Genomic DNA, 27,794 nt, shown 5'->3' with positions numbered 1-27,794 from the left:
GGCAGATATGAAATTTTTTACACCTTTCTAAGGCCCAAAGCCAAATAAGTATAAGCTATTTGCCATATACAAAAATAGGCACAATTTTATAGAATGAAAACAGAGATCTTGAAGACTTAGGAGGATGTGACAACTCCAATGGCCATTCTGCACTGAATTACTCCCCGGACCAAAATACCAGCAACAGTTTGCAAAAACCTTGTAAAGACTTACAGAAAATGTTTTACCGCTGTCATTGCAAACAAAGGCTACATAACAAATTAACTTTTGTTTATTGACCAAATACTTATTTTCCACCATAATTTACAAATAAATTATTTAAAAATCAGACAATGTGATTTTCTGAATTTCTTTTCTCATTTTGTCTCTCATAGTTAAGGCTATAACTATGATGAAAATTACACACCTCTAATCGTTTTAAGTGGGAGAACTTGCACAATTAGTGTCTGAATACTTTTCTGTCCCACTATATGTGTGTGTATTTGTGCATGCCAGTGCTGTGACCTAGTAAGGTATGTTGAATTTCTCTTTCTCACATCCAAACTTATCCGAATGCGTCTTGTGTGAGCTTCATGTTTTTGAGTTTGTCAGAGTTGATTTCATGCCTTGCTGGCTTGAAATTGGGTATCGTTTGAAAAAGAGTTGCTGTGGGTGGCGACCATCCCATCTTTCAAAGTCAGTGTTAGGCTTTGTTCGGGAGATTAAAGTAAAAACTGAGATGCTCTCCAAAGCACCTCGCCAGCAGGATGAATGCACATACGTGTTTGTGGGCTTAGTTGTTTGTGTGTGTCAACCTGCTCTTACAAGAACACAACTTGAGTAGGAGACATGGTGGCTGGTTTATTTTTAACACAGCCTTAGAGCTTTAAGTCGTCCAGTTACTGAACAGCAGGGGCAGAATTCAAGAAGATACCTGCAATTTTCTTTCATCAGTCCTTGTGTGTGAACCAGCCTTGTTGTGGGAGTGCACATAATGAGATCCTGATAGAGAATTATGCTAATGTGCTATTGCTGTTGTGAGATGAGTGTGGTGTCATTGGATTTATTTGAAGATTCCCTTCGTGGCTCCTTCTGTGTGGGTGGCAGGAAAGTACAGCCAAGCACTCCGGCAAGAAAGACATTGAATTGGCTTTTGAAAGTGAAAATATTGTCTACTGACAAAGACATAACTGGAGGAGACGCATGAATGCAGATGTTTGTCCTCAGAAAGCTGATTTCAAAAAGGCTTTGGTGTTCCAACCTATATAGAATGTTGTGTGCCTGAAGTCACTTGAATAAGGCAACCTTTCTAGTATATAATCCTTTTTTAAGTGAGCTCATCTGAAAAAATGATAATGGTAAATCTGGCTCTAAATGTGTCCTCATTAAAAGAAAAGAAAAAAATGTGCTTCGAACATCTGGAACAACAATTGTTTTTAAAAATCAATTAAGAAAAGTGTTTTTTTTCTCTTGTCATCCCTGAACCTCTTAGTTATGGTTTTATTTTTTTTAAAAAGGTATGCAACTTTACAGTGTCCAGTTGCACAGATATAATGACCGTATTATTTATTTAAACAAGCAAAATATTATAATCTAAACAACTCTCATGTGCAAGCTCTGTTTTCTGTTACCTAGACAATGATTGTTGCTACCACTAATGTAATTAAAGTATTCTTGGTTGCAGATTTAATTTATGTGAAGAGTAGATTTGTGTCAGAGTTCCCTCCCTACTTCCTAACTACTAAAAAAAGAATTAATGCAGGACTATCCAGTGCCTTGGATTTTAAAAGCAATTTGGACAATATGCTCACTACCTTGTTTCTTTCTTTCTTTTTTTTCAAACACAAAAAAAGAGTTAAATAGACAAACATTACCAAAACAATGTGCTCAAAAACCAGAACAAAAACCTTGTATGTTTCCACCCCCTTTTACAACACGGCAGATATGGCGTCAATGATTCCCTGAAGTAATGCATCCACTGTGTTCAGATGATGAAAACATGGATGGTTTATTTAAAAACAAAAATTAAAATACATTTTTTTCTCTTAAAAAAATAGTTCAAAGGCAATGCATTCATGTCTATATTTGCCAACTTAGTGAGTATCGATACACACTGTTTTCTGCATAGACTTCTAGGAAATGTCTATGGATTTTGGAATTGTAGATTCGGGCACCTTGACAAAATGGTAAATGCACTCTGAAGAGCACTAAATAGTGAAGGAATTTGGACACAACCTGAACATAAGAAACTAAGTAGTTCATCCCATAACTACTCGCTTTAGAGGAAAATCACTAGGTTATGGTGTTGAGATAATTAGTTTTACAGACAGTTTACAGATGTTAATGACACTTTAAAAACTCTTTTAAACGTTTTTTAAAGTTAAACATTTGATAGACAGACAATGCCAATTGCATTAAATCTGTTTAAGTTTAAACCAACTGCTTTGTCTAACTTCATGCACAAACAGGGCATTACAGTAATATCTACTTTTATCATTTAACTTAAACATATAACTTCTTTTAATGTTAGTTGTTTTTTTTTTTGTATCATCCACATCCCAGTATTTTTTGAAACAACATTTGATCTTCAAATTGAATGCCATGAAAGTTCTTGGAATTTTAGGTCATTTGTTTTTTTTAGGTAAATTTTATTTCAAACCCCAAAAAACTGCCTATAAATTGCTCCACTACATATCAGTGTAGTGTCAGAAAGTCTTTAGTGTGTATAACTTTTCTTGCAGTTTATTTTACTCCACCAATGGCTGTGACAATCAAGGTGGGCTTTGTCCCACTGTCAATCACAAACGAGCTCCTGACTGATATTGAACTGTCCTGCATGATTGCTTCTGTTGTGCTCAGCAAAGCCAAAGAAGTAAAAAGGTTTTATGCTGCTGCTAAGCTGTAAACCCCACTGGGCTATCCTTGTCAATCCCACTGAGGCCAATCCTCCTCCCAATGAACCAGTGGTTCTGAAAATGCTCCCTACAGAACCTGAGGTGAAGCTCAAAATTATGCACAATTATGTCAGCTGGACCAAAATGTTTCTTCTCATGGATCAATCTCTGTTTACGAGACTTAGTTTTTTCAACCTTATCAGATTAACAAAAACATGGTCTGGGTGGAATAAACTTCTGTAATCCTCCTGTCCCTTATTTTTACTGTGAAGATTGTAATCAGTGTTGTCGGAGTCTATCCGTTCATAATTGTCTAACAGCCTCTTTGAAATGCCTTTCCTATAATTCTGTTTACTTAGCTTTAAGTGGCTTACAATTGAAATGCTACTACTTGTTACTTAAGTAGAAGCCAGTGAAATAATTTTTTTTTCTGATAGTGGATGTGTAAAAAATGGTTCTTGGCAGTTGTCAGCAAATAGTACATCTTCTGCCATTTATTCAGTTGTGGGCAGTAGTTTGAGGCTGCTAAAAAGCCGAAAGACAGTACAAGAAGTAAATCGGGCTCAGAATATAAAAATATTATCTGACAGGGTGGAAAAAATATATTATTGGGGCTAAACTAATTTTTAGTTATGACAATACAATAAAAAAAAGTTCTAAAAATACTGTCGCAAAAACTCTGTATATGCTTTTATCTGCAAGTCGCATTATTAATGCTGATTCAAATACTGCTGAGGTAGCACTCCTGTTGTTAGCAGCACAGAGAGCTCAGAACATACTTAGCTGTTCCCTAAAGGATTCTGTTCCTGCCAATTTTCCTTAAGACTGCTGCTCTTAAGACTTAGCGAAGGGGGTTTGAAACCATTAATTTAGACCGTGTCAGGTCTTCCTCAGAATTTCTGCATATTTAATCCTGTAAATCCCATTGATCATATCGGGCTCCTCTGCATGTCTGTTGGAGGGTGATCATATTCAGACTTCCTGCACCTGCTATTTCCTATCTATTTTTTGAGGATCATGCCATACACCTGTTCAGACAGGTCACTGGGGTTTCGGCCACTGGTGTTTCCCTGCCAGACTGCAGTAGTTGGATAGTTGGTCCAGTGTGTCCTTCATGACCAAGTCAAGTCTTTCAACCTCTGTGTGGTTTCCGACCCATGCCTGCCCGTTGCTCTTTGCTTGTCTGTGATCTTCAGTCACGTTACTAAGTTTCTCATCATTGCCTGCTACTTATTCCGAGTTACATTCCACGGATCAACAGGACTACGATCTTCAAGGAAGTGGTGCCTGTGAAGGATCTCTTTAAGACTGCAACTCTCACTTTTTCCTCCTGCAATCATCGTGTCTCTGCAGTGCCAACTATTCATCACTACACAATTGTCCACGGAGGGGTACTTCATCATTCTCTTCATTAGGTTTTCCTATTAAAGATACTTGACTGTTATTTTTGGTGACTGTTCTGTTCTGTCTACCTGGCTGTCTACCGATCACTGACTTAAGCTTGTAGTTGCCAAAAGTATGGATAAAAGATTTTAATGGGGCCCTTATTTAGCATGCGGACTGTGCTCATTCATGCTCAAATGAAATCCAGTGTCTCAGACGAAATGCACTAAATACATTTGTGGAGAAACAGGAACTGTTGATCTTAAATTTGATAGAGTGGTCAACATCACAAAAAAGTTTTAAATGTAAACATAATATATTAGCAGGGTTTGGTTTCTCTTGTTAGTCAGTTGAGTGACTGTTCACTGGAAGGGGACATTTGTAGCTTTGTGAAATAGAAGCAGCAATGAAATTTAGTTCAAACATTCATGATCACAGTAAGATCAGGTTCTTTGTCTTTTTCAATCACACAGTTCATCCATGAATGATCAAAGACTCTACACAAACAGGTTGTACCCAGGGGACTGGTGCGCTCCATGACATCTAATCTGAACTTGGATTTGAAAGAAATGTTGAAACAATTTAGATGAATACTTTTTCATTGTAATCCGTCACCAGCTCCTTAAATGTAGATTTAGGAAAAATTATTGGGTACCTTGGCTGTTGAAGTAACCTTTTTTGCATCTTTTATTGACCATAGGTAGGTTGGGATTCTTTTTACTCAGCCAAATGAAGAATCATTCAAATTGGGACAGCCTTGGTTGCAATTTACCAATACCAACAAATAACATCTGTTCAAATTTACACTTAGTTTGTACCTTAAATTAATGATCTATCATGGGCGGTAGTGGCTCAGGCGGATGACCAGCTCAGCCAATGATCGAAGGGTCGGCGGTTCGATCCCCACTCCCCCCAGTTGTAGTGCCTTTGGGCAAGACACTTCATCCTCCATGCCTCCAGTGTTGCTCCACTGGTGTGTGACTGTGCATGAATGGCCTGGTGATGGTCAGGTGGCCATAGGCGCAAACTGGCAGCCACACCTCTGTAAGTCTGCTCCAGGGCAGCTGTGGCTTCATCATTAGCTTACTATCACCAAGTATGAATGAATAATGGACTCTTTGAGCATCTGAAAAAGCACATATAAATATAATCCATTTGTGATGAATATTATTCTATTAAAGCTATATCAACACAAATTCACAGTTTTATTACTAGAGGTACATAGAAAATATTTTGGGGTTGACTACTAATTAGCTGGACATGTACTCAAGACTAGACTTAGTGGACATCCCTCGGCAGCACATGAGTCTCAGAATTACCACCTATTACAACAGTCTAATAAATATATTTCAGCAGAATCTGGACTTATTTACATTTCAAAATTCCATTCTTTCTATTTATACAGGTCTGAAGGTGCGTGAAGTGATGATAAACATTTCCCGCCAGCAAGTGGAGGACTTTCATGGGCCTGAGGACTACTGGTGTCTCTGTGTGGCTTGGAGCCACTTGGGCACCTCAAAAAGTCGGAAGGCGACAGTCCGCATTGCCTGTGAGTGTGGATTTCATTGATTTGCATTATTCTTTTGTTTCAAATTTTAAATTCCAAGAAAAGCAAACTGACTAACATGAAGGAATTATTTAGTAAAACAAATTTCTCAAGTTTCTACTTAAAGAAACAAATTAGTGAATTATCAAAAAACTTGGAGTGCAATTGCATTGTGGGTAATGCAAGATCGTGTTATGACAATGATAAATGCAGCAACATCTGGGGTACTGGTTCGCAGATTCTCTATTATAAATTTGACCCAATAGAAATAACTGAAGTATGAAAAAGGCCAAAATTAACAAGAGTCTTGAAATGTCAGGGCATGTTGGTTGCTCAGGCTTAGCTGGTTTCATTTAAATTGACTGCTCTTGTCATCAAGGAGACATTCTCAATTAATCTTAAATCGGAATTTCAATATTTCTGTAGTTTGGACATACTGTAGTTTTAAAGTCATGAAATTAATGGAGTCTAGTGAACTTTTTTGCATTTTGATGTCAGATTATTGCATTGTCAACCTCAATTAGCAGAGGCAAGCTGTGAAAGTAAACAATTATCAGCTCAAGTGAAAATAAATGCATAACGTCACCATCTATTCCCTAAGTGTGATACCCATGACATCTACTGAGTTAGTATCAATTACATTAGAAAAAATAAATTGTTATAAAGGTACTATTAGCTAAGTTAGCTGTGTTATCCGTGGGATGGTTGGTTTTCAAAAAAGCGCAAAGACTAACAAGTCAGCTGTGCCGAAAGAAAATAATCATGAATTTCTTTTTTAGTTTGAAATCACTCTTATTGCAGCAATCAAATACCAAACTGTGGGGTGGAGCTTGCAAGCTAAAATATGGCGGGTTCATTTGTTTGTCATGTGTTGTTTTCTTGTTAATTGCAGCGGTTGCGTTCTAAAAGTAACCCGCAATATGTGAAGTCCACAAAGTAGGATTACTGATGTTTTTAAGACTGTAAAACTCCTCACTACAAGCTTTATACACTTTCTTTTACAGACATTTAAACTCCCAAAGTTAAAACCTTCATAAAAAAAAACAAGTCCAGCAGGAGATAATGAAAACAAATATCTGATTGCAATTGAAAATGAATTTAAATGCGGCAAACTGAACGCATTCTGTATAAGAGACACGGTATGGTGAAGATTGACTACCAAGGTCAACAGCCAACCAGGACGCAGAACCACAGTGTCCTGTAAATAAATGAACATGCAAATACACCCAAAAGAAAAATCAGGTTAACAGTGAGACCGCGAAATGTGAACCGTAACATACTGAGGGACCACTGTACTGGTTTGATGTACACTCAAATGTTACGTGGTACATTTTATAAATTAGAGTTAACAGTTATCAGAGAATAATTGTGTCAGCTACAACTATTCCGTATTCTTTACCAAAGAAAAAAGACCCAAATAAAAAGACAAATGCAGCGTTTTAAGCATCTGGTCTGTTTTAAACAGAATTGAGCGGTCTGCATCTTTGCCTTATTTCTTCCATAGAAGTTAAATCAGATACATCAATTCCTCTCAAGCTAAAGCCATCTAATCTGTTTAGACACAATCAGTTTTTAACACATACTGGTGTCCAAAACCAATACTGCTGAGGTAAGGTGCTAGAATTTACCTGGAGGTCCTTTTCAGTATTGAGCGTATTGGTTTTACTTACTGGAAGCACGCAGAGAAAAAAAAATCTAGTGCTGGTAAACACCTAAAGAGCTTTCAAGTGTCTTTTACTCTGAAGTATTAAGTGGTCAAAAGCAGACGGGTGTGCTGTCTTTTATTTTGGATATTAAAAAAGAAGAATACAGTTTTGCTAGTTTGTTTACTCTGTTTTTCATTAGCAGACTAAACTAAACTACATGCACCCTATTCACAGTTGATTTTAAGACACTTTATAATAGATTTTTATTTGAAGAGTTTTAGTGCAGCAGTATAAACTATTGGATTCAGGCTTGAAAATTTAATTGTCTTTGTCAGTATTGAATCCAAATGATTGGCCAGATTAGATTAGAGCCCTTCATCTATTGAATGTATCCTACAAAGCACCTTGTGAACATATTACCTTCCACAGAGTTGGTGAATCTATTATCCTGTGCAGGCCATAGTGATTTTCCAAGGTCATGGAGGGGAAATTAGACCAAGCTGACTGTGACACCTGACAGTTGGTTCTTATCTCTTTACACAGACCTAAGGAAAAACTTTGAGCAGGATCCCCAGGGAAAGGAGGTGCCAATCAACAGGATGATTGTTCTGCACTGCCGTCCTCCGGAGGGAGTGCCAGCAGTGGAGGTAAGGCTACCAGCTTATGGTCCCACTGCGCTCCAAAAAATGTTAGAATTTGAAGGCTAATCTACAATCGTGGAAGAACTCTTCCAGCGCTTTAACCTGATATTGTATGTGTAGATAAAGAATACAGTGACACTGATGACAAGGTGCTGATGTAAAAATACGTTAAAAAAAAAGATTTCTTTTTAGTGTTTTTGAGAAATTATCTCTATGAAACTCACAGGGAGGACTTTCATACCGTAGTATATGAAATATATATATATATATATATATATATATATATATATATATATATATATATATATATATATATATATATATATATATATATATATATATATATATATAATTTTAAAATGTTTATTTTTTTAATTATATGAAATGTACATCTCAGAAATTTTTTTTTTACATTTCAATGAAGAATACTCAAAGGTGTTATATTTTTCAAAGATTGTGACTTTTAACTATCAACAACTGAATTAAAGATGAATGGAATGGAATGGAAACACAGATCTGACAATACAGCAGATTGTACAACAAATTAAAAATGATTCCAGTATTTTCTGCACTACAAGGCACACTCAAAAGCCTTAATTTAAAAAAGAAAAAAGACACTGCCCCCTTTAATCCTTATATATGGATTAATTCTGGTTGCTGATGATAAAGCTATTTTGAGAAGTACACTGTACTCTGTCAAAACGTTTGGTTGGGTGTTAATGTGAACATGCTAAAGCGGCTAATGAATAGCATTGTGAGACGTTTTTTTTTTTACGTGTTGCAAACGGGTTTGGAAGTTAGTCTCAGTAACATTAGTTTTAGTGGCATCGTCCTTTTTTTACGTGCTGCTAACAAAGTTGGGATTTAGAAGTTTTGTGAGCACGCTAACATGGCTAATGCTACTAAAGTGACTATTGTATAGCGTGTTAAACATGTTCTAGAATGCAGTCAATAAAGTCTGACTGACTAATGTATTTATCTTTAAGGTTTTTTGTCTTGGAAAATGGGGAGTTTAGTTCAGTGTACCTTATACAGTATATGACACAATTTCAAAATTAGACCGTTCGTTGACTGTGTGCCTAATAATCTGGTGCGCCCCATGATGCAGAAAGTTAATGTATTTATTTCAGTAAATTTTATCTGATTTTTCACACTATACTGAAGAAACTTGGATTTATTATTTTTTGAGTTTTAAGGTAAACTATTTCTGGACTTTGTGAATATTTTGGCAGTGTTTTGAATCATTTTTTTTTTCTCTCTGATGTTTGCTGTCACTTTCACATACATAATTTAAGCCACGCTTCAGCTGTTACGAGTCATGGCCTCTCATTTACACTTAAAAACACCAGAACTTTGGGTTTCAAAGGAGCCGACAGCAGCACTTGACTTTTGGTATAAGGTGCTCATGAGCCTTCAAGATTTATTCAGATGTTATCTTGCAACATTGCCTTCTTAAAACCAATCCAAACAATTCACATTTTTCCTCTATTAGTTTTTATTTTCAAAATGTTAATACCATATTTTACATTTAAAACCTGTTTCAAAATCTGTCCTGGGCAGTACATATACATGATGCTTCCTCTGAGTTTGCGTCCCTATTTCAGAGATTCTGTAGTAAACACGCTGAAAAATCTCCTCCTGGTAGGATTTGGAAAGCTCTTGAGTGGTTTAATTCTGCAAAGACTCAACAAGAAGACAGGTCGCAGAATCTGTGCTGCAGTTGTTCTTCTTTTGTGTTCTGGATGAATCATGCTGTTGTGCTTCAGTGGTCTCATGTTTTAAATATACAGCCATGCCAGCAGTTGTTCGGACAATATTTTAAGTCATGGTTCTTTGCCAAATTTTAATTAGAAAACTATTTCACCTACGCATTCATTGTTGGAATGATTTAAAAAAGATAAATATTATTCAGTCTTATCCTTATCAGAAACACAATGCCATCACGGCCCAGTAAGCTTAGAAATGCTTATCAGTGAACAGATAAAGGAACCAGCAAGTTAGCATACAGATTTAGGTAGAAGTATTAGATTTGATCAAAGAATTAGTTAAAACATAACTTCTATACCAGAGATTTGGACCAAAGTAAAGCTCACTGTCCACTTTGTTTGGCCAACTCCTGAAAAGTCACCTAGACTCTGGTGCAGACCAACAACCCTGCTTTGGTTTAGGTACACTCAAATGTGGTTCGCTTTAGTAATTCTCCAAAATGGAAGTAAATGACCCCAAAATGAACACTTGTTTTTTTTCTATTTTACCTTGGGGTATTGCCTTAGCACATAGGTAAAGACAGTAATGTAAATAAATGAAAGTCTAAGGTACTTGGGAATCACAGACTGCCAGACTTTCTCGGTCTGAATATGCCATAAAAGGGACAAAATAGTTATAACAAAGTCCCATTTCAATCATGGGATGGGAAGCAATAGTAGAGCTATCCAGCCAATAAGGTTTTATCCAGATTCCAGCTAAGACGAGGAAAAGGAAGATAAACATGGATCTATTTGTCTGCAAGTGGTTGCATCAGAATGGAGCAGAGCGGGGAGCTTGTGACCACGCAGTGTATTTTCCACGTCACAAATACAATATATTTCAAACGAAATTTTTTCATCTACTCCTGATTCTCAATGATTTGAATAAAATAACTAAAATAAAAATTAAACTTAAAAAATAAAAAGAAATACTCAGAAATGGAAATTGATGCATCATTTTATTTTGTCCTCCATCATTTGAAAAATGCCTCAAGAACATGTTAAATACTAAAAACTCTCTTTTTTTCCCCTGGAGTAGGTCTTCATGCGTTTCCTCCAAAATGGTGACAGAGCTCTTCTTCTTAGTGATGTTCACTTTTGCTGATTTGCAGTTAGAGCAGATCATTTCTACATAAGCAGTACTGAAGTATAATATTATTTATCCTGCTTTCAAAATGTTTTTCAAGATTTCTCAAGACAGACCCAATGCTGTCATGCTAGCATTGTGCAACACTAATGAATAAAAATGGTTGGATTGTAATAGCATCTTTCATCTTTATCATCTGTCCAATAATTAATAAAAGTAATAAAAGATGAGTGACTATTGTTAAGAACTCTGGTTGGTTATCATCAACTCAATCAGTTTCAGCACCTATGAAATATTGAAATAGGATCCATGAGAGGATCCTTGTTTGCTAGTATGATGTTTTAGAGTAAATGTGCACTATGGTATGAGGGGCCGTATAAGACATTATTTATTCTGAACCATTCACATTCATACATTCTTGCTCTCACAGTCATATATACTCTCTTTCGCATACATATATTCTCTTACGCATCCATATATTCTCTCTCTCACATTCATACATTCTTGCTCTCACAGTCATATATACTCTCTTTCGCATACATATATTCTCACTTGCACATCCATATATTCTCTCTCTCGCATGCATATATATTCTCTTACGCATTCATATATTCTCACTTGCACATCCATATATTCTCTCTCTCGCATGCATATATATTACTTTACACATACATACATTCTCACTCTCATTGTCACTCTTAAAAAAGAATGTATGTATGTGAAAGACAAGTATATATGAACGTGTGAGGAAGAGTTTATATGTGTGTGTGAGAGAGGAGTATGCATGAAACGGAAGTTACTTTGCATGAAAAGGAAGGCACTTTGAATGAAAAGGAAGGCACTTTCAATGAAACGGAAGGCAGATGATTTCTCGTGCTCTGATTGGACGAGAGGCCGCCACCTCCCATTTTGAACAGACGCTAACACGAACCAATAAGAAGGCCATCGGAACCTTAAGAAATATTTTATCTTCACCTCAAGTGGTCACAAATCTGTCTGCATCTCTAGAGACACAAAGGAATGTCTCAAATACCAATAATGGTAATAGAAGTGCCACGGAAACAGAAAATCCGTATCCACCTTATTCCTAGCCCCCATGAGCCTTTGCGTGAATTATGGGCGACACTTCCTGTAGACGCTGGAACACGCATTTACATTAAAACAAATTCCTCTTGTTTTCGATCCATAACTACATATAAATGTGGGAAAACCAGCTGTCATTTCTTAAAAAAGGCAACGGTGAGGTGGAGATGAAATATTTGTTAAGGTTCCGATGGCTGCAGGACCCCCGTGGCTACTTCTTGCCGGTTCGTTTTTTAAAAAAAATAAACTTTATTAACAATATCTTGCACATACAAAATACCAAACACAAAACTCCACTGTGTGCAAAATACAATCTTCACGTTCGCCATGAGAATGAACAAAAAAACATAATGATAACCATGTAAAACAGGTTATGCAAAAAGAAAACAAAAATAATAAGGCAAAGGAATCTGTTAAAGTTTCAGGAGAGACCATGTTTCAACTGTTCTGACAGCTTTTTTGTTAGTGGAAGATTTAATACTGTTCACATACAAAACCATTTCTTTCTGAAAAACATAAAACACGGTTTTTTTGTTGGCATATTTACACTTGTGTATAAAGTATTTAGCCATAATTATAAGTAAATTAACTACATATATTTTTTCTGCATTAAGTCTTTCTTGTGTAAAATATCCCAAAATAATATGCTCGTAAAATAATCTATAATCTTCACATAGATGAGTTCTTATAAAATGTATCACATCTTTCCAAAATAGTTGAGTGAAAGAGCAAAACCAAAAAAGATGAGGCACAGTTTCTGGTGAGGAATGACAGAATGAACAGTTTATGTCCAGATCTTTTTTAAACTTAGTAAAGAAATGTTTCACTGGATAAAATTTGTGAAGAATTTTGAAAGAAATTTCTCTGATTTTATTGGTGATGAAATACTTTTGTGGCAGGGTCCAAACCTTTTCCCACTGAATTCTACATCCAAAGCTGTTCCAGTATGAGATAACATACGGTTTTGTGGCAATCTCATTTTAAAACAGAGAACGGATACTTTGATTATTACTGCTAGCTAAAAAACATACCTTTCCACAACACAAGTCTGTTAATTTGGGATTTCTTGCTTGTTCATGTTAGCGTCTGCACTGTAATCCCTAGCGAGTTGACTGAACTTAAAAATTATTTTGTAACAGATTACGCAACAGTTAAGTTATATTATTAAAACTTTTAAGTTAACATTTATTAAAATTCATATTGTCAGTTGGCTTACATTTGTATTATTTCATATAAAAAATATTAAGATTCCTCAACTTATAAAAGAGAGATTATTTACTTAAAGTTTTTAATATTTTCCAACTAAAAAACGCTTTAACTAACTATATTTTTATATTACTCAACTCATAAAATATGTAAAATTCACTCAAATGCTTTATAAATTCTTTAACTCATTAAATGTGTAGCATTGAAAATATTTAAAATTCTTCAGCTTAAAATGTATTCTAAACAGAGATATTGATACTGCCCCACTACATTTTAAAGGCTAACATTGATAAAAACCAACAAACGTGAAGGCCACACAATAGTGATTGCTTAATACACTTTTTTTAATTGCTCTTTAAAAAAAAGCACAAATATCAAGAGGATGAAGAAACAATCAGTGAAATAAAACTGCATTATAAGAGTGCCACACAACATATTGACAAAAAGAGTTGGTTTTGTATTTTACGGCAGAAAAAGCAAATGATCACAACAAAACACATTAGTTACATAACACTTAAACCAACAAATAGTCCATTCTGGAAGACTCACTCAACGAAACATTCTTCAGCGTCAATAAATGTCCTTTCAGTGGTTTGCTGTCCTCAAGGCTCAAGACAGCATTCTGAATAAATATGAAGGCAAGTTCAAGTTTTTTGGGGTGCTGTAGGTCCAGAGCATAGATGTCCCCGAAGAGTTAGAAGAAATTAGTCAGCCAGATCTGTGGGACCACTGACGGCAGCATCCGGAGCGTCACCACGACAACTGAGAAGATACCCACAGCAGTGTCTGTGAGGTCTGGTATTCTGGAAAATACAAAACAAAAAACACAGATGAGTTCAGACCCTCAAAGATATTCATCACACTAATGTCCAAAACTGACATTCCTGCCATCTGTCAATGGGAATCTTTTCATGCTAACATTCTGTTAGCTTTTAATCAACTGGCTATGATGTTTTAAGGACCAACTCCAATTAAAATTGTGTTTTTAAAAAGTTCTTTAGCATTTTTCTGAAGGAGGACATTTATAAAATAATTTAAGACTAAAGCTTCATTTTTCTTTATTCAAATAATGATGGATCAGGATCAGAAAAGGTAAACGAAAAGGTTCCCACTCCTTCCAATCAGGAGTCCCCGATGTTCGCCTTTCATCTTCCGTCTCAGTTTTAAAACCATTTAAAAATATCACTCAGTTTACAAACTACAAACAATTGCCCTATTTATTATGTCACTCAATAAAATCTCAATCAATATTAAAGGATTAGTGAAAACCATTGACAGGGAGTCGTGTGCACTTACTGTACAGGTCTTGAAGAAGTTGGAGGCATCTTCATGCAGATAAACAGGAAGTGCAAGGAGGACAAGTGCCCGTCTCATGTTCAGGTCACGCTGGTCCTAAAAGAATAAAAAGAAATATCCATTACCTTTGAAGCAAATGCAGAGCAAACACTTCCAATATTTACTTAAGGAACTTTAAGAAATAATAAAATGATACCTTTTCTAGATGTCTATTTCTAGTAAGAGGACAATACAGTGTTTATGTCATGATCCACTTCAGGTCAAAGACCCAAAGTCATTTGAAGGCAAGTTACACCGTGGCTTCTTACAGCTGTTTTTTACAAATGATTTGTTATCCGTTTTTGAATTATGCACATTAGAAATTCACCTGGAGGTCATAAATCCTAACCAAGCTGGCCAGTTCCTGTCTGTTTTGGTGGACTTAGTCTCAGAAAAGGGCAGCTTTAAGTTACACAAACATGTAAAAACTGCACAATTTCCTCTGACTGCATCTACTCTACATAAATCCATTTCAGATCTTGACAGATGAGTTTTCATGGTTTCAAATGATGGAATGGTGCTAATGCAACATCATTTTATTATTGTAATATACTGTCATAAAGACATGACAATATTCCAAAGTGTCTCCACATACATGGCAGTGGAAACACTTTGGAATATTGGCTATGTAGTACTGCAGTATTATATGTAGTACTGCATAGTGCCAAAGTAACAGAACACAACTTGCACCTCCATTCCATTGTGCCACCTTCAGCCTGCAATCTAAATATGTTTAGTTAAATTGTAAATAATTTCAGCTCTATTTAGACCTTTGGCTAGTTAAAATGTGCATAAATGTTTCCATGCTGCCGTATAAATCTAATAATGGTAATAGTTCAGGATGAATGTATTAAATAAGTATAAAACTCACCCACTGACAGGTCTTTTCTGGTGAAATGGTGACTTTCTGGTGAACTTTCTGAAGTTCAGTATCTGAAAAAGTCCAAAAGAGATTTTTCAATGTTAAAAAATGTTTCAATTATATTCTGATCAAAAAACATTTATTGCACTACACAACCTATTGCATTTTTTGTTTTTTTAAAATAGCTCTAGACAAATAACTGAGACAAGTTACCTCGCTGGCCTTGGCGTCTACCTGGAGGTGAAACACTGAACACTCTGTAGTTCGGTACCTGAACACAACACGAGCACGTTGATTAATTTATTTTTACAAAAACCTTTTTTATAACGGAGATCAGTGATTTATAAAAGCTTAAAGCTGCATTCAAAACCCAATGCTTCCATGTAGCAACCAGGCTTAAAACTGTTGGCGGTAGCTCCTCCCACACAACCGTTAGAGGCTTTGAGTGACATTTTTGGACAAATGTCCAGCAGCAAACTTTAGCCACAGACAGAGGCCTCCAACGCGAATTTCACACGCGGATCATGTTTAGTGTGATTGCAGCATAACAGATCATTTCTACCTCTGAAAAAAAAAAAAAACCTCATCACTGTCGTAATTTACGGGCAGAAATGCATTTTGGGTTTGGCTCGCCATACGTCTGCTATGACAAACTAATCATGTATACATTTCCACATTAATCTCTAAAACAATCATAACACACATATGTTTAAACAACAGTAAACCACATTTACGGTAGTATAAGAGCATTTTTAAAGCATTCATTCATAAACCATGAACGATACTTACCAAATTAAATCAGGGCTGAAGACAAGACGGCACCATCAGCGATGAGGCGGATGAAAAAAAAACCCGAGGTTGGGGCGTCTGGAAGCGGGTCGAAATCGCAACGCTTTGCAGAATAATAAAATGCTCGACTTTCAATTTCAAACGTCGCATACTCGCATTCGGCAAATCCAACATGGCCACCTGAGCTAACGTAGAGAAAACGAAAGACCCTCCCACCAGTACGTGATGACGTCATAACGCTACTTCACGGATCTTAAAATTTTTGAGTGCCAGATACAAATAAGCTTTAAAATATTTAGCACTGTTAAGTTAAATTTGAAAAAATCTTGATAGAGCTTAATACTTTATAGTTGAATCAACTACAAAATGACATTTAAGTTGTGTAACCTTAATAGTTATGAGTCAGTACAAGTGATAGGGTTTAGAGTGTGTTCAAAATGGGAGGTGGCGGCCTCTCGTCCAATCAGAGCACGAGAAATCATCTGCCTTCCGTTTCATTGAAAGTGCCTTCCTTTTCATTCAAAGTGCCTTCCTTTTCATGCAAAGTAACTTCCGTTTCATGCATACTCCTCTCTCACACACACATATAAACTCTTCCTCACACGTTCATATATACTTGTCTTTCACATACATACATTCTTTTTTAAGAGTGACAATGAGAGTGAGAATGTATGTATGTGTAAAGTAATATATATGCATGCGAGAGAGAGAATATATGGATGTGCAAGTGAGAATATATGAATGCGTAAGAGAATATATATGCATGCGAGAGAGAGAATATATGGATGTGCAAGTGAGAATATATGTATGCGAAAGAGAGTATATATGACTGTGAGAGCAAGAATGTATGAATGTGAGAGAGAGAATATATGGATGCGTAAGAGAATATATGTATGCGAAAGAGAGTATATATGACTGTGAGAGCAAGAATGTATGAATGTGAATGGTTCAGAATAAATAATGTCTTATACGGCCCCTCATACTATGGCTCTTGCTGCTGCCGCTTCAAATTGCACACTGGACAGAATGTGAGCCTCCAGTTTGGAGAAGAGTTGATCCCAATTTGGAAATAATCATGTCAGCAGTGATGTCAGTAGGAGAAATGAGTCTCCAGTCACTCAAAGTGAAGTTCCTGCATGTGCTAACAGCAGCTAAATGTAAGACTGTAGAGTTAGAATGTCTGTGGTTCTCTGAAGGGTTTCAACTGCGCCCCTAAAGCTGTTTGTTGATTTCTGATGTGACAGAGATGGCTTTTTATTTAGACAATATCGCAGTGTTGATCCTGTGTTTGAAATAAGGACGAAAGCCAATTATTTTTTTAACTTGTGGGGGCCCCTCCGACACCGGGGAGCATGAGAGACGCTGGCATCAGGGCCTGAAGGCCACAGGTCCCGCCGAACCGGGCAACAGCCATTGGGGCCATTGGCGCTGGACACTGAGACATGGGCCAAGGACGAAGCCAGGGCCCAGAGGGCCCAGGAGCCGCCCACCACCCAGCTGGAGCCGGGTTGGTGAGCAATGCGAATACAGGCCAAAGCAAAACCAAGCAGCCCAAAGATTACGACGCAACCTAAGCTCTACCCCTACCCCCCACACACTACATTATCCTCTACATCCCCCTCATCCAACACCCTCCTCAACCCCTCCTCCTGTATTCGCCCCCGATGCCTTCCCCACCCTGCAAAAGGGAGGGTAAGCCCCAGCGGGCCTTGGCGAGGTTGCCCCTTTGGCCTATCCCCACCTAAACAGGTACATAAATTAATCAAAATACCCAAAATGATTATTACAATTTCCAGTCTTTGGTAACTGTGTTCTTCAGCATAAAAAGCTGCTCCACCTTCAGCCACCTGTTTGGACCAGGAAGAACTCAAGAGGAAACCTAAAGGAAATGAAATACAACACATTATTAGTTACCCCAAAATAAAACAGAACAAGCAAACACGTGCTACATAAAGTTAATCCTGCCATACTGAAAAAACAAATTAAAATTGTGAGTGTAAATCTGTTGCTAAGGTACCATGGGTGTAACTGAAAAAAACAATGAATGATGAGGAGAGTACGCAGAACTCAGTGGAGAATTCATGTTTCCTTTTTTTATATAAATAATAAAGTAGCCGTGCATTATTAACATGTTCATTTAGATAAACCAACCCTAATAAACTGTGTGTGGAGGCGAGCCTGACTGTTGCTGGCAAGTACCGCTCAGCCTCCTGCACAAGGTCTTTCCCAGATAATGAGGTGACATTCCGTGTCCTGACGATAAAAGTCCGATTGTATGGATTGGGGCATGGCTGATTCACATTCAAGAATTCAAGAATTCAAAAATTCAAGAATTCAAGAAGAACTTTATTAATCCCCGAAGGGAAATTTAGTTGCAGTAGCAGCACTAGGGAAAAGGGGGGGAGGGGGGGGGGTAAAGACAAACACAGACACAAAAAATACAGAGAGTAGAACAGGACAAAAATTGAGTAAAATACAATTTGAAAAGTGTAGTCTGTGACTAGAAACTAGAATTTTCATGTACATCCGAGTCTGCCAGATGAGTTGTGGAGTCTAATGGCTGATGGCAGGAATGACTTCCTGTATCGTTCTCTGGCACAGCGAGGGTGTATGATCCTGCCACTGAAACTGCTTCTCAGGTTGTCCACCTCCCTGAAGAGGGGATGGGAAGGATTGTCCATGATGGTCCCCAGTTTAGCCAGTAGTCTGTCCCCAACCACCTCTTCCAGCTTGGCAGGCTTGAGGCCAATGACAGACCCTGCTTTCCTAATGAGTTTATTCAGTCTGTTGGCGTCCTTTGCTTTGATGCCAGCACCCCAGCACACTGCAGCAAAGAAGATGGTGCTTGCCATGACAGACTGGTAGAACATGTAAAGCATCCTGCTGCAAACATTGAAGGACCTGAGTCTCCTCAGGAAGTAAAGTCTGCTCGTGCCCTTCTTGTAGACGGCCTCGGTGTTTGTGGACCAGTCCAGTTTATCGTCTAGATGTACTCCCAGGAACTTGTAGGACGAGACAACTTCCACATCCGTCCCACCGATACAGACTGGGGGAGGCGAAGACTTTCTCCTGCTAAAATCAATCACCATCTCTTTAGTCTTGGCCACATTTAGCTGCAGGTAATTTTCCCCAGACCACCTGACGAAGCGCTCCACGAGGCTCCTGTACTCCTCCTCCCATCCATCTTTCACACACCCGACTACAGCTGTGTCATCAGAGTACTTCTGGAGGTGACAGAGCTCAGAGTGGTACTGGAAGTCAGCTGTGTATGTGGTGAATAGGAAGGGGGACAGCACGGTTCCCTGAGGGGCTCCAGTGTTGCTTGTCAGGGTGTCAGACACACAGCTCTGCAGTCTCACAAACTGAGGTCGGCCTGTCAGGTAGTCCTCAATCCATGAGACCAGGGGGGCATCCACCTGCATCTTCTCTAACTTCTCCCTCATCAGTCTCGGCTGGATGGTATTGAAGGCTGAAGAAAAGTCAAAGAACATGATCCTCACTGTGGTGTTAGGCTTTTCCAGGGAGGAGTATGCTCTCTGCAGCAGGTATAGCAGTGCATCCTCCACTCCCACCTTGGGTTGGTATGCAAACTGCAGTGGGTCTTGGAAAGGGCTCACCAGGGGTCTGAGATGTGACAGCACCAGCCGCTCCATGACCTTCATAACATGGGAGGTCAGTGCTATAGGCCTGTAGTCACTAGGCGACTCTGGATGGTTTTTCTTTGGCACAGGGACAAGGCAGGAAGTCTTCCACAGCACTGGGATCCTCTGAAGGTTAAGGCTCAGGTTGTACAGATGCTGAAGTACACCACATAGCTGGCTGGAACAGTTTTTGAGTACCCGGGGACTGATGCCATCAGGTCCAGCAGCCTTACGCTGGTTGAGCCTCTCCAGCTCCCTCCTCACCTGAGTGGATGTGATGAGAAGGCCATTTTGGGAGGAGGGGGTGGTGGAGCCTGTTTTTGGGTCTGTGAAGGATGTCAGCTGTGGGGAGGGGGGTGGGGATTTTAGAGGTGCTAATGATGATGATGATGGCCCTGGAAGATGAGTGGAAGGTGTCCAGTGGTCGTTCAGAGGATAAATGGGTGGATTGATGAGGGAGGGGGAGCTGGTGTCAGACCTGTTTAAAAACTGGTTTGAATGCCGTGCAGGGCAGCTGGGGGAGGGAGGTGGGGGAAGCTGATGTGTTAATGGCCCTGGAAGGTGGGAGGAAGACCGTTGATCACTCAGAAGAGGAGTAAGGGGACAGCTGGGGGAGGGGGAGCAGGAATCAAACCTATTGAAGAAATTGTTCAGCTCGTTGGCTCGATCCACATTTCCTTCGGCTGCAGGTTTTCCCTTCCTCTGAAGGCCAGTGATTGCGTCTCCGTAGGCGTCTTTACACTCCTTCAGGCTGCGTTTCAGCTCCTTCTGAACTCTAGTGAGCTCCACGCGGTCCCCAGCCATGAAGGCCCTTTTCTTTTCATTTAGAAGGGCCTTCAGTTCACGTGTAACCCAGGGTTTGTTGTTCGGGTAACATCGCACCCTCTTGGACGGGATGGAGTTTTCCGTGCAGAATTTGATGTAGTCCGAGACACAGTCTGTTAGTCCATCCAGATCGTCACCATGACTTTCATACAGAACAGACCAGTCTGTGGTTTCCAGGGCATCCTGCAGGCTTTCCGTGGCACCGTCAGACCACTTTGTAATATTCCTCACAGTGACTTGTTTCTGTTTGACCACCGGTATGTATGATGGGGAGAGCAGGACCAGGTTGTGGTCAGACTTGCCCAGTGGGCGAAGTGCAGTGGATGTGTATGCGTTGGTGACATTAGCATACAGTAAGTCTAAAGTCTTTTTGTCCCTTGTTGTGCACTGGATGTATTGATGGAATGTGGGAAGAGTGGAGGAGAGGCAGGCATGGTTAAAATCCCCTGTGATGAAGAAGAAGGCACCAGGGTGTTTAGTATGCAGGTTGGCAGTGACTGAGTGGATGACGTCACAGGCCGCGTCTGCTTTGCCGGTCGGAGGAATATAGACGTTGATGGCGATCACGTTTGTAAATTCCCTTGGCAAGTAGTATGGGCGAAGTCCGATGGCAAGGAGCTCCACATCGGGATTGCACACACGTTCCTTGACGTGGATGTGCTCCGGTTTGCACCACCTTTTGTTTACGAGTAAAGCAAGCCCCCCTCCTTTCTTCTTGCCGCTCGCGGCGGTGTCTCGGTCCGCTCGCACTGTATGGAAGCCCGTGATCGTCACGTTTGCGTCCGGTGTCAGTTCGTGAAGCCACGTTTCAGTGAAACACATGACACTGGCCTCTCGATACTCCCGCTGGGTCCGTACGAGAGCCCCCAGTTCATCCATCTTATTAGGCAGGGATCTGACGTTCCCGGTGATGATCGCGGGGACGCAGGGTTTAAATCGCCTCCTCTTCATCCGTCGTTTAACTCCTGCTTTGCACCCTCGTCGTCTCCTCCTCAGTTCCTCCGGGAGTAAGAGTTTCTCTCCAGTTTTGAAGGTAGGTGGATTATTTAGCGCCAACAGCTGATCGCGTGTGTAAGCTATGCAGGGAGCCATATCAGCTTGGCTGCGGGGGGCCATGAGTTAGTCCAGGCCCCCGAGGGCGAGAAAAGGACGGAAAAAAGGGAAAAGTATCCAGAAATCTTCAGTGGTGTGCTATGCTGGTAGTAATAAAAAAAAGCAAGCTTGGTGCAAACACAAAGACAAAAAGTGACTAAACGTACATAAACACATAGGAAACACATAGGAAAGAGAAAAAGACAAAGAAGCCGGGAGCTGCTACTACAGGCAGCCGCACGGGGCAGCGCCAAGGAAGTGTTAACCTGACCTGACATGGCACCGTTGTGGTCCATCCTGTGGATTATAGGCCTATAGTAAGACATATCACACATCTCCTGTTGTCTTTCTGGGCTGAGCTTGGTCAAGTCCTGTTGGAAGAAGCCTAGCCAGCAGACGTTCACCTGGAACCTCCAACTTCATACAAGTTGGAGATCCCATAGATGGAGCCTAGGAGATTTCAGTCCAAGTAACGTAGTGGACTTTGTTTTTGTTGACTTTTATTTTTTGTTGTTCTTCATCTTTTGGCATATCCTTTCTAGGGGTCGCCACAGCAAATTAGCGTTCACTAATTCGCACAGGTGGTTTGCCAGAGATTTATACACTGTTCCTGACACAACCCTGTATTTTATCCGGGCTGGAAACCCGCACAGTAAATATTTTGACCCTTTTTTGTGTTTGATAAAATGCCAATTGTTGCTTTACATTTGTCCACAGCTCATCCATTAGATTATTTCTACTCCGTTTACATCATGTACCAACTGGCTACGGTGGCTGTTTTGGTCCAGTTGTTCCACTCCAAAAACGGATTGTTCTCAGACTTAGGATTCTGGGAGCGAACCGAATCTCAGTCCCATTGGAAACAAACTGAGACCACCACCGAAGATGGGTCAGAGAGCGGTTCCTGGTCCGGACCAGGGCCGGCTTGGGTGATTTCAGAAATAAAATTTGTTAAAATTTGTTTGACAATCTGGAAAAACAAACTCTGGCTTACTTTAAGCGGACCTAATGTGTCCAGTACACCCATAGTGTCTTCTGACATGATCCCTGCATACGTTTCTATGGAGGTGACAAAGGTGCCTAATCTGGAGATAAGCTTCCTTTTGTGTCTTTTCCACAGTCATCTGCGGGTTTCCAGAATAGGAGGTAGAATGCTGCCTCATTTTTATATGGAAACATTATTCAACACTTTGCACAACATTAAGGCACAGTTTTTTTCAACAAAATCTTGACAATAAAAGCTCATTACAGCCTAGAGAAGGGTGATGAGTCACAGAAGCCACCAGCAGACTGTGCAAGGTGGCAACATCTTAATCATTGCTCCCCTCATAAGTCTCGACGATGGCTGTGGTGTCTCTTGTTCACAGTGGCCTTCAATCCTCTAATTGCCCCCATATCAATGCATTTCTTGGCAACTAATCATCAGTAAATGACATCTGAATGAGCTGTGTCTATATGTGTAGGTAGATAAGAGGGTATGACTGCTGTGTGGAGCTAGAGGGGAGCTGACCTTCACGGGGAGTCTGAGTAATGAAATCAAGGAGGAAATCCTAACGTCTGGAAACCCCTCTGTCAAGGCTGACACTAATGACCGAATCCTAATTGAAACAAATGTGCCAATTAGCAAATTCATTTTTTACGTTCACTGTCTCACTTACCAGGCTAATTTGTATATGTAACTTTATCTCACCTCAGCCCAATTTCTTTACATCCCTCTTTTTTCTCCATCAATTGATGAATCTTTTCATTTTCCCCCAGGACATGTTCATGACAAACAGCTAACTAAAATGTAGCATAGTGCCAAAACCGGAGAGGGTCAACCAGTGGCCTCTTTAAGCCACAAATGTTTCTGGCTAAAATTGAATGTAATCACTAAATGTTGGAAGTTGGGATGTGAAAAGAAATTAAACTGAGGCACTCACTACTTTTGCATGAGAGCCCACTTTTTGTCCTGAAAGCCTAAGAGTTTGATGGTTGTTGAGAAGTATCTCCAGTGCTGTACACTTCGAGACAGAAATCGCTGATGTTGTTCTTGGTATTGATTGAGTTTGAGGTTGTTTTTTTTGGCCCAAATTGCTTCAAATACCGCCTGAAGCACTTTTGACTTCACTGTTCACATAATTTCCAGCTCCTCTAGCATCCCTCTGTTTTTCTTTAGCTTCATCCTAATGTTCTCAATGTTAGGATAGCCACATTTATCACTATGAGTATTTTCTTCTGTTTGTCCATTGCTGTTTAGCCATCACCATTACCAAATAATCTTAGCATGATCGTTTTTCACTGCTTTTAAGGACAGTTTCCACCTTGACCTTGGGCCATCCAAACAGTACTTGGCACATAAGTACCCTTCTGCAGATTATTGTTGGTGATAAATGGTTTGGTTGCTAGAATTTCACAGCTCTTAAGTTCTAAATTGTCTCTGAACAATTCAGAACTTAAGATGCTGTGTGGGCGTCCTTGCTGGTGTTGTAGATCTCAGCATCTAATAAATATTTACAGGGTCTGTTTCACTATGCCTTTTTGTACCTGCAGGGGGATTATATTATGAAATGGCTTGTCCAACCATGATGTTTCATTTACTTTCATCTTTTTCTACTTTTGTTTTTTCTTCCTAATGTTTTTACAAAACACTTCATCTATCTTGTTTCTGTCTTGTTGATTTACGAATGGTCCTGTTTTCTCCTTCATTCCTACAATATTTATTCTCCTACCTACTATCTGGACAATTTTTTTTAGACCAAATGTTATATTTGTATTATTGTTTAATGTCTTAATAAACAATAACGGTCACAAATTTCAAGAAAAAGTTTTGTTTTCATCCATGTGTGAAAAAGTATGTCAGTAAAACACACCAAAGAGTACAACTGGATTAGTTGATTTTATTTTATTTATTTCAAGCATTGTAGTCAAAACAATAAAGAATTTACACATATTTATCAAACTCATTGCAGAAATGACAAAATGCATAGATTAAAAAAACAGAAAATAAAACAAACAAAGACAATTAAATCACATTTGCTTAATTAAATACAATGATCATTAACTAAAGTCAAGTAGAGCTTGATTTATTGCTTTAAGGAGTGGGAAGAAGCTAACTTATATAATCCCACCCCTACTCAGTTCATTAATTTTATAGTTTTACAGTTTTTGAAATCCAGTTCTGATCAGATAAGATTCTTTTCAAAATATCCAGTGCCTAGTAATGACTGATTATCTTCAGAAAAAAAAATAGCACGATTTCAGTAAAACAGTAACTGTACCGATATGTAATAATCATTGTTTAGCATTAGAACACATTATCACATTAAACCAAATAATTATTGCTACACATTGTAGATCAAGTAAACAAAACCAATAGCTTCTTGATTGTAATTAATTAAGGGCACTGCCATTGGATAACTAGTGCTGCCATTTATGGGATAAAGCAAAACCCATGCAAGAGAGGCCCAAGTCCAGGAATTTTGCACGTAATGCATTTTAAATGTCAAGCATAGTCAATACATTACAACAGACTTAGGACTTTTTTGCACATAATGAGATAGCTTTTCCCTTGAAGACCATAGAACATATAATATCTCTATTTAAAAAAAAACAGTTCCTGATTTGGACCAGCTGTGAACACTCATCAACTACCAGCGCTTCATAAGGAGATCCAGTTCCAGCATTTATCGCCAGTTGGTTGCCCCTGATGGTGCTTAGTCTGATCACTAGAGTTTACGCTTTGCTCATGTGTTTTTACTCTTAGCTTATCTTGTTTTACGCCTCGCCTACAGCACTTCAAATCACGAGTCACACTTCTCCAAGAGCTGGAGAAGCAAGTCATGACATTTTGAATGGTAACGATTTACTACCGGCTCTGTATAGAAGTTTTGCAAGCGGGCGTGTCTCCTCTAGCGATATAACTCATTGGTTATATCGCTAGAGGAGACACGCCCGCTTGAGAAGCCTGGCCACCGGTGGCGGAGCGTGATGCCATGTTGGTGAGGTCATCGGCGCCCACATGACAATGCTTTCTATAGCCTTTAGTGGCATCTAAGTAGCTTTTATATAATATAAATATATATATATATATATTTAATATATATATAAATTTTTTATAATGAATAAAAAAGAAGTCAATAAATAATAATAATAATAATCATAAGTCAACAATAAGTCCAAAAGTTAACAATAGATTTCCCCTAAAAAAAACAAAAAAAAAATACAATAGATTTACCCCACTGATTCATGTGAGTAATCAAATTGTGTAACACAGAGGCTATGGTGCCAGGTTTCAAGCAAACAGGCCAGTCTTATCAAAATCTGTTTCCACAAAATATTTTAAACATAGCCAGACTGTATTGCTAGTTGGTAACCACAGTGATCCATCTGGGTTAACTCTTGTGATAGCTGAGGCCCACTTTTTCCTTAAAACTGAATCCATTGGAAACCTTCAAGAAAAGTGCAGTCACTGAGTCAGAAATGTATAAATCTATACTATAACAGCCTAGTCCTAGTATGCTGTATATAGGTTACCTAAAAAAGGTTTACATTTATGTCAACAGCAAATGATATGTACATCATGCAGCATGTTGATAATAGCCCTGCAGCATCATGCATGTCAGCATGTTGTGCCTTTCTCCTTTGTGGACTCATTTCTCCGATTTTGGCAGTTGAAACCAATGAACTGGCATTTTGCAAAAAATGTGTTCATATCCATGCACTGCAGTAGTGACTTGACCTCACCAAGATGGCTCTCCTCCCATGAGGAATCACGTGATGTCTCCTCTAGCGACATAACTTATTGGTCTTTTCCGCTCATTTCAAAATGGCTGCTTCTATGAAATCCCAAAAATACTTTTGGCGGGATTTTTTTTTTTCTAATTTTCTCAACTTTATGTTAGAATAACTCATCATCACTTTTTTAAACAGCTTCTTGCTGAAAATGTGTTGATTATTTATAATCCAATTTTTTTTTATATACTTTTGTGTCCGAACAAATTAGAACAAAAACTATAAGTAGCTGTGTTCTTTTAATATTTTTTTTCCTTTACCTTTTTCTTACCAAAATCAGCTTAATTGCCACAACTGAGACCCATTTACACTAAATACTAAAACAGTGAAAAATTATTTAGAGGCATAATCTTGAAAGCATTTTAAAAATGAAATGCCTCATAAAAAATTGAAAACCTTCTGGGACAGACTTAACTCATTTGATTGAAGTATGTGGTGTGATTAGCCAAAGTAGATTAATAAATAATTGAAAATAATTAGTCATTGTAGTCTATTTTGCATTCCACTTATTCGAATGGCCTAAAATGCTTCTTCTGCAGCTAACATTTCCTCTGATTTTAATGCTGTTTTGTTTCTCTGAATATTCTCTGAAATTTTTAAGCAACACATATAAATAGACATTTAAGTGTCAAATGTTAAGCAATGTAATATTTACACAAGCTGTACATTGTGAATTTATGTAGTATCTTGACCTATAAGTAGGAATTTACCTGTACAACTTTTACTTGTATGAGAATTATATTTGACCACATTAGTAGTAGTCTTTGATGCTGTGCTAGTGCACTCTGTCCACCACTAAGTAATTTTTGGACAAAACCCTTTAAAGCTATCCCCTTTTCTTTTTGTCTAAGGACACCGTCTCACCAAAGAAGAAAATTCATTGATGGAATAGCAGATTTTGTTTCAGTAGTGATAAATAAAGAGCAATAACTTCATGAGGTGAGGCATACAGGCTTCAGGGTGAACCTAAGGCCAAAATAACAAACAAAACACATCTATCTGAATTCACAAATGCTCTAACCTTAAAATAAAAGGGAAAATAACGACAAACACTAAACTCCCTGGACTAACAGGAGAAAACATTAGTTAAGAACACGGCAGCTCACCCTGACAGCTACACTGTTAACACAAGCAAAAGAGCAGGTCATAGCAGGCCACACACAACAACTCCACAATATACAACATTCTTTGTAAGGTGCCACAAAGTACAGGGGAGGGCTGCACTCAAACAGGTTACAGCTGCGATTTCTTCTCAAGGAATGAAAGT

The 27,794-nt window shown here is 38.7% G+C and overlaps 1 protein-coding gene across 1 annotated transcript in view; it reads left to right on the top strand.

Moving 5' to 3' along the window:
• Positions 1–27,794, top strand: part of LOC101173475 (netrin receptor UNC5D) — a 199,725-nt gene that overhangs the window by 89,913 nt on the left and 82,018 nt on the right. Inside the window, exons 3-4 of the mRNA XM_020706238.2 lie at positions 5,662–5,805; positions 7,992–8,095. Coding sequence (XP_020561897.1) covers positions 5,662–5,805; positions 7,992–8,095 — 248 coding nt within the window. The remainder of the gene's footprint in view (positions 1–5,661; positions 5,806–7,991; positions 8,096–27,794) is intronic.

This window comes from Oryzias latipes, chromosome 9, assembly GCF_002234675.1.
Source record: "Oryzias latipes chromosome 9, ASM223467v1".
Lineage (NCBI taxonomy): Eukaryota > Metazoa > Chordata > Actinopteri > Beloniformes > Adrianichthyidae > Oryzias > Oryzias latipes.
Note: the sequence above shows the minus strand (reverse complement) of the source record. Positions and strands in the feature narration are given on the sequence as shown.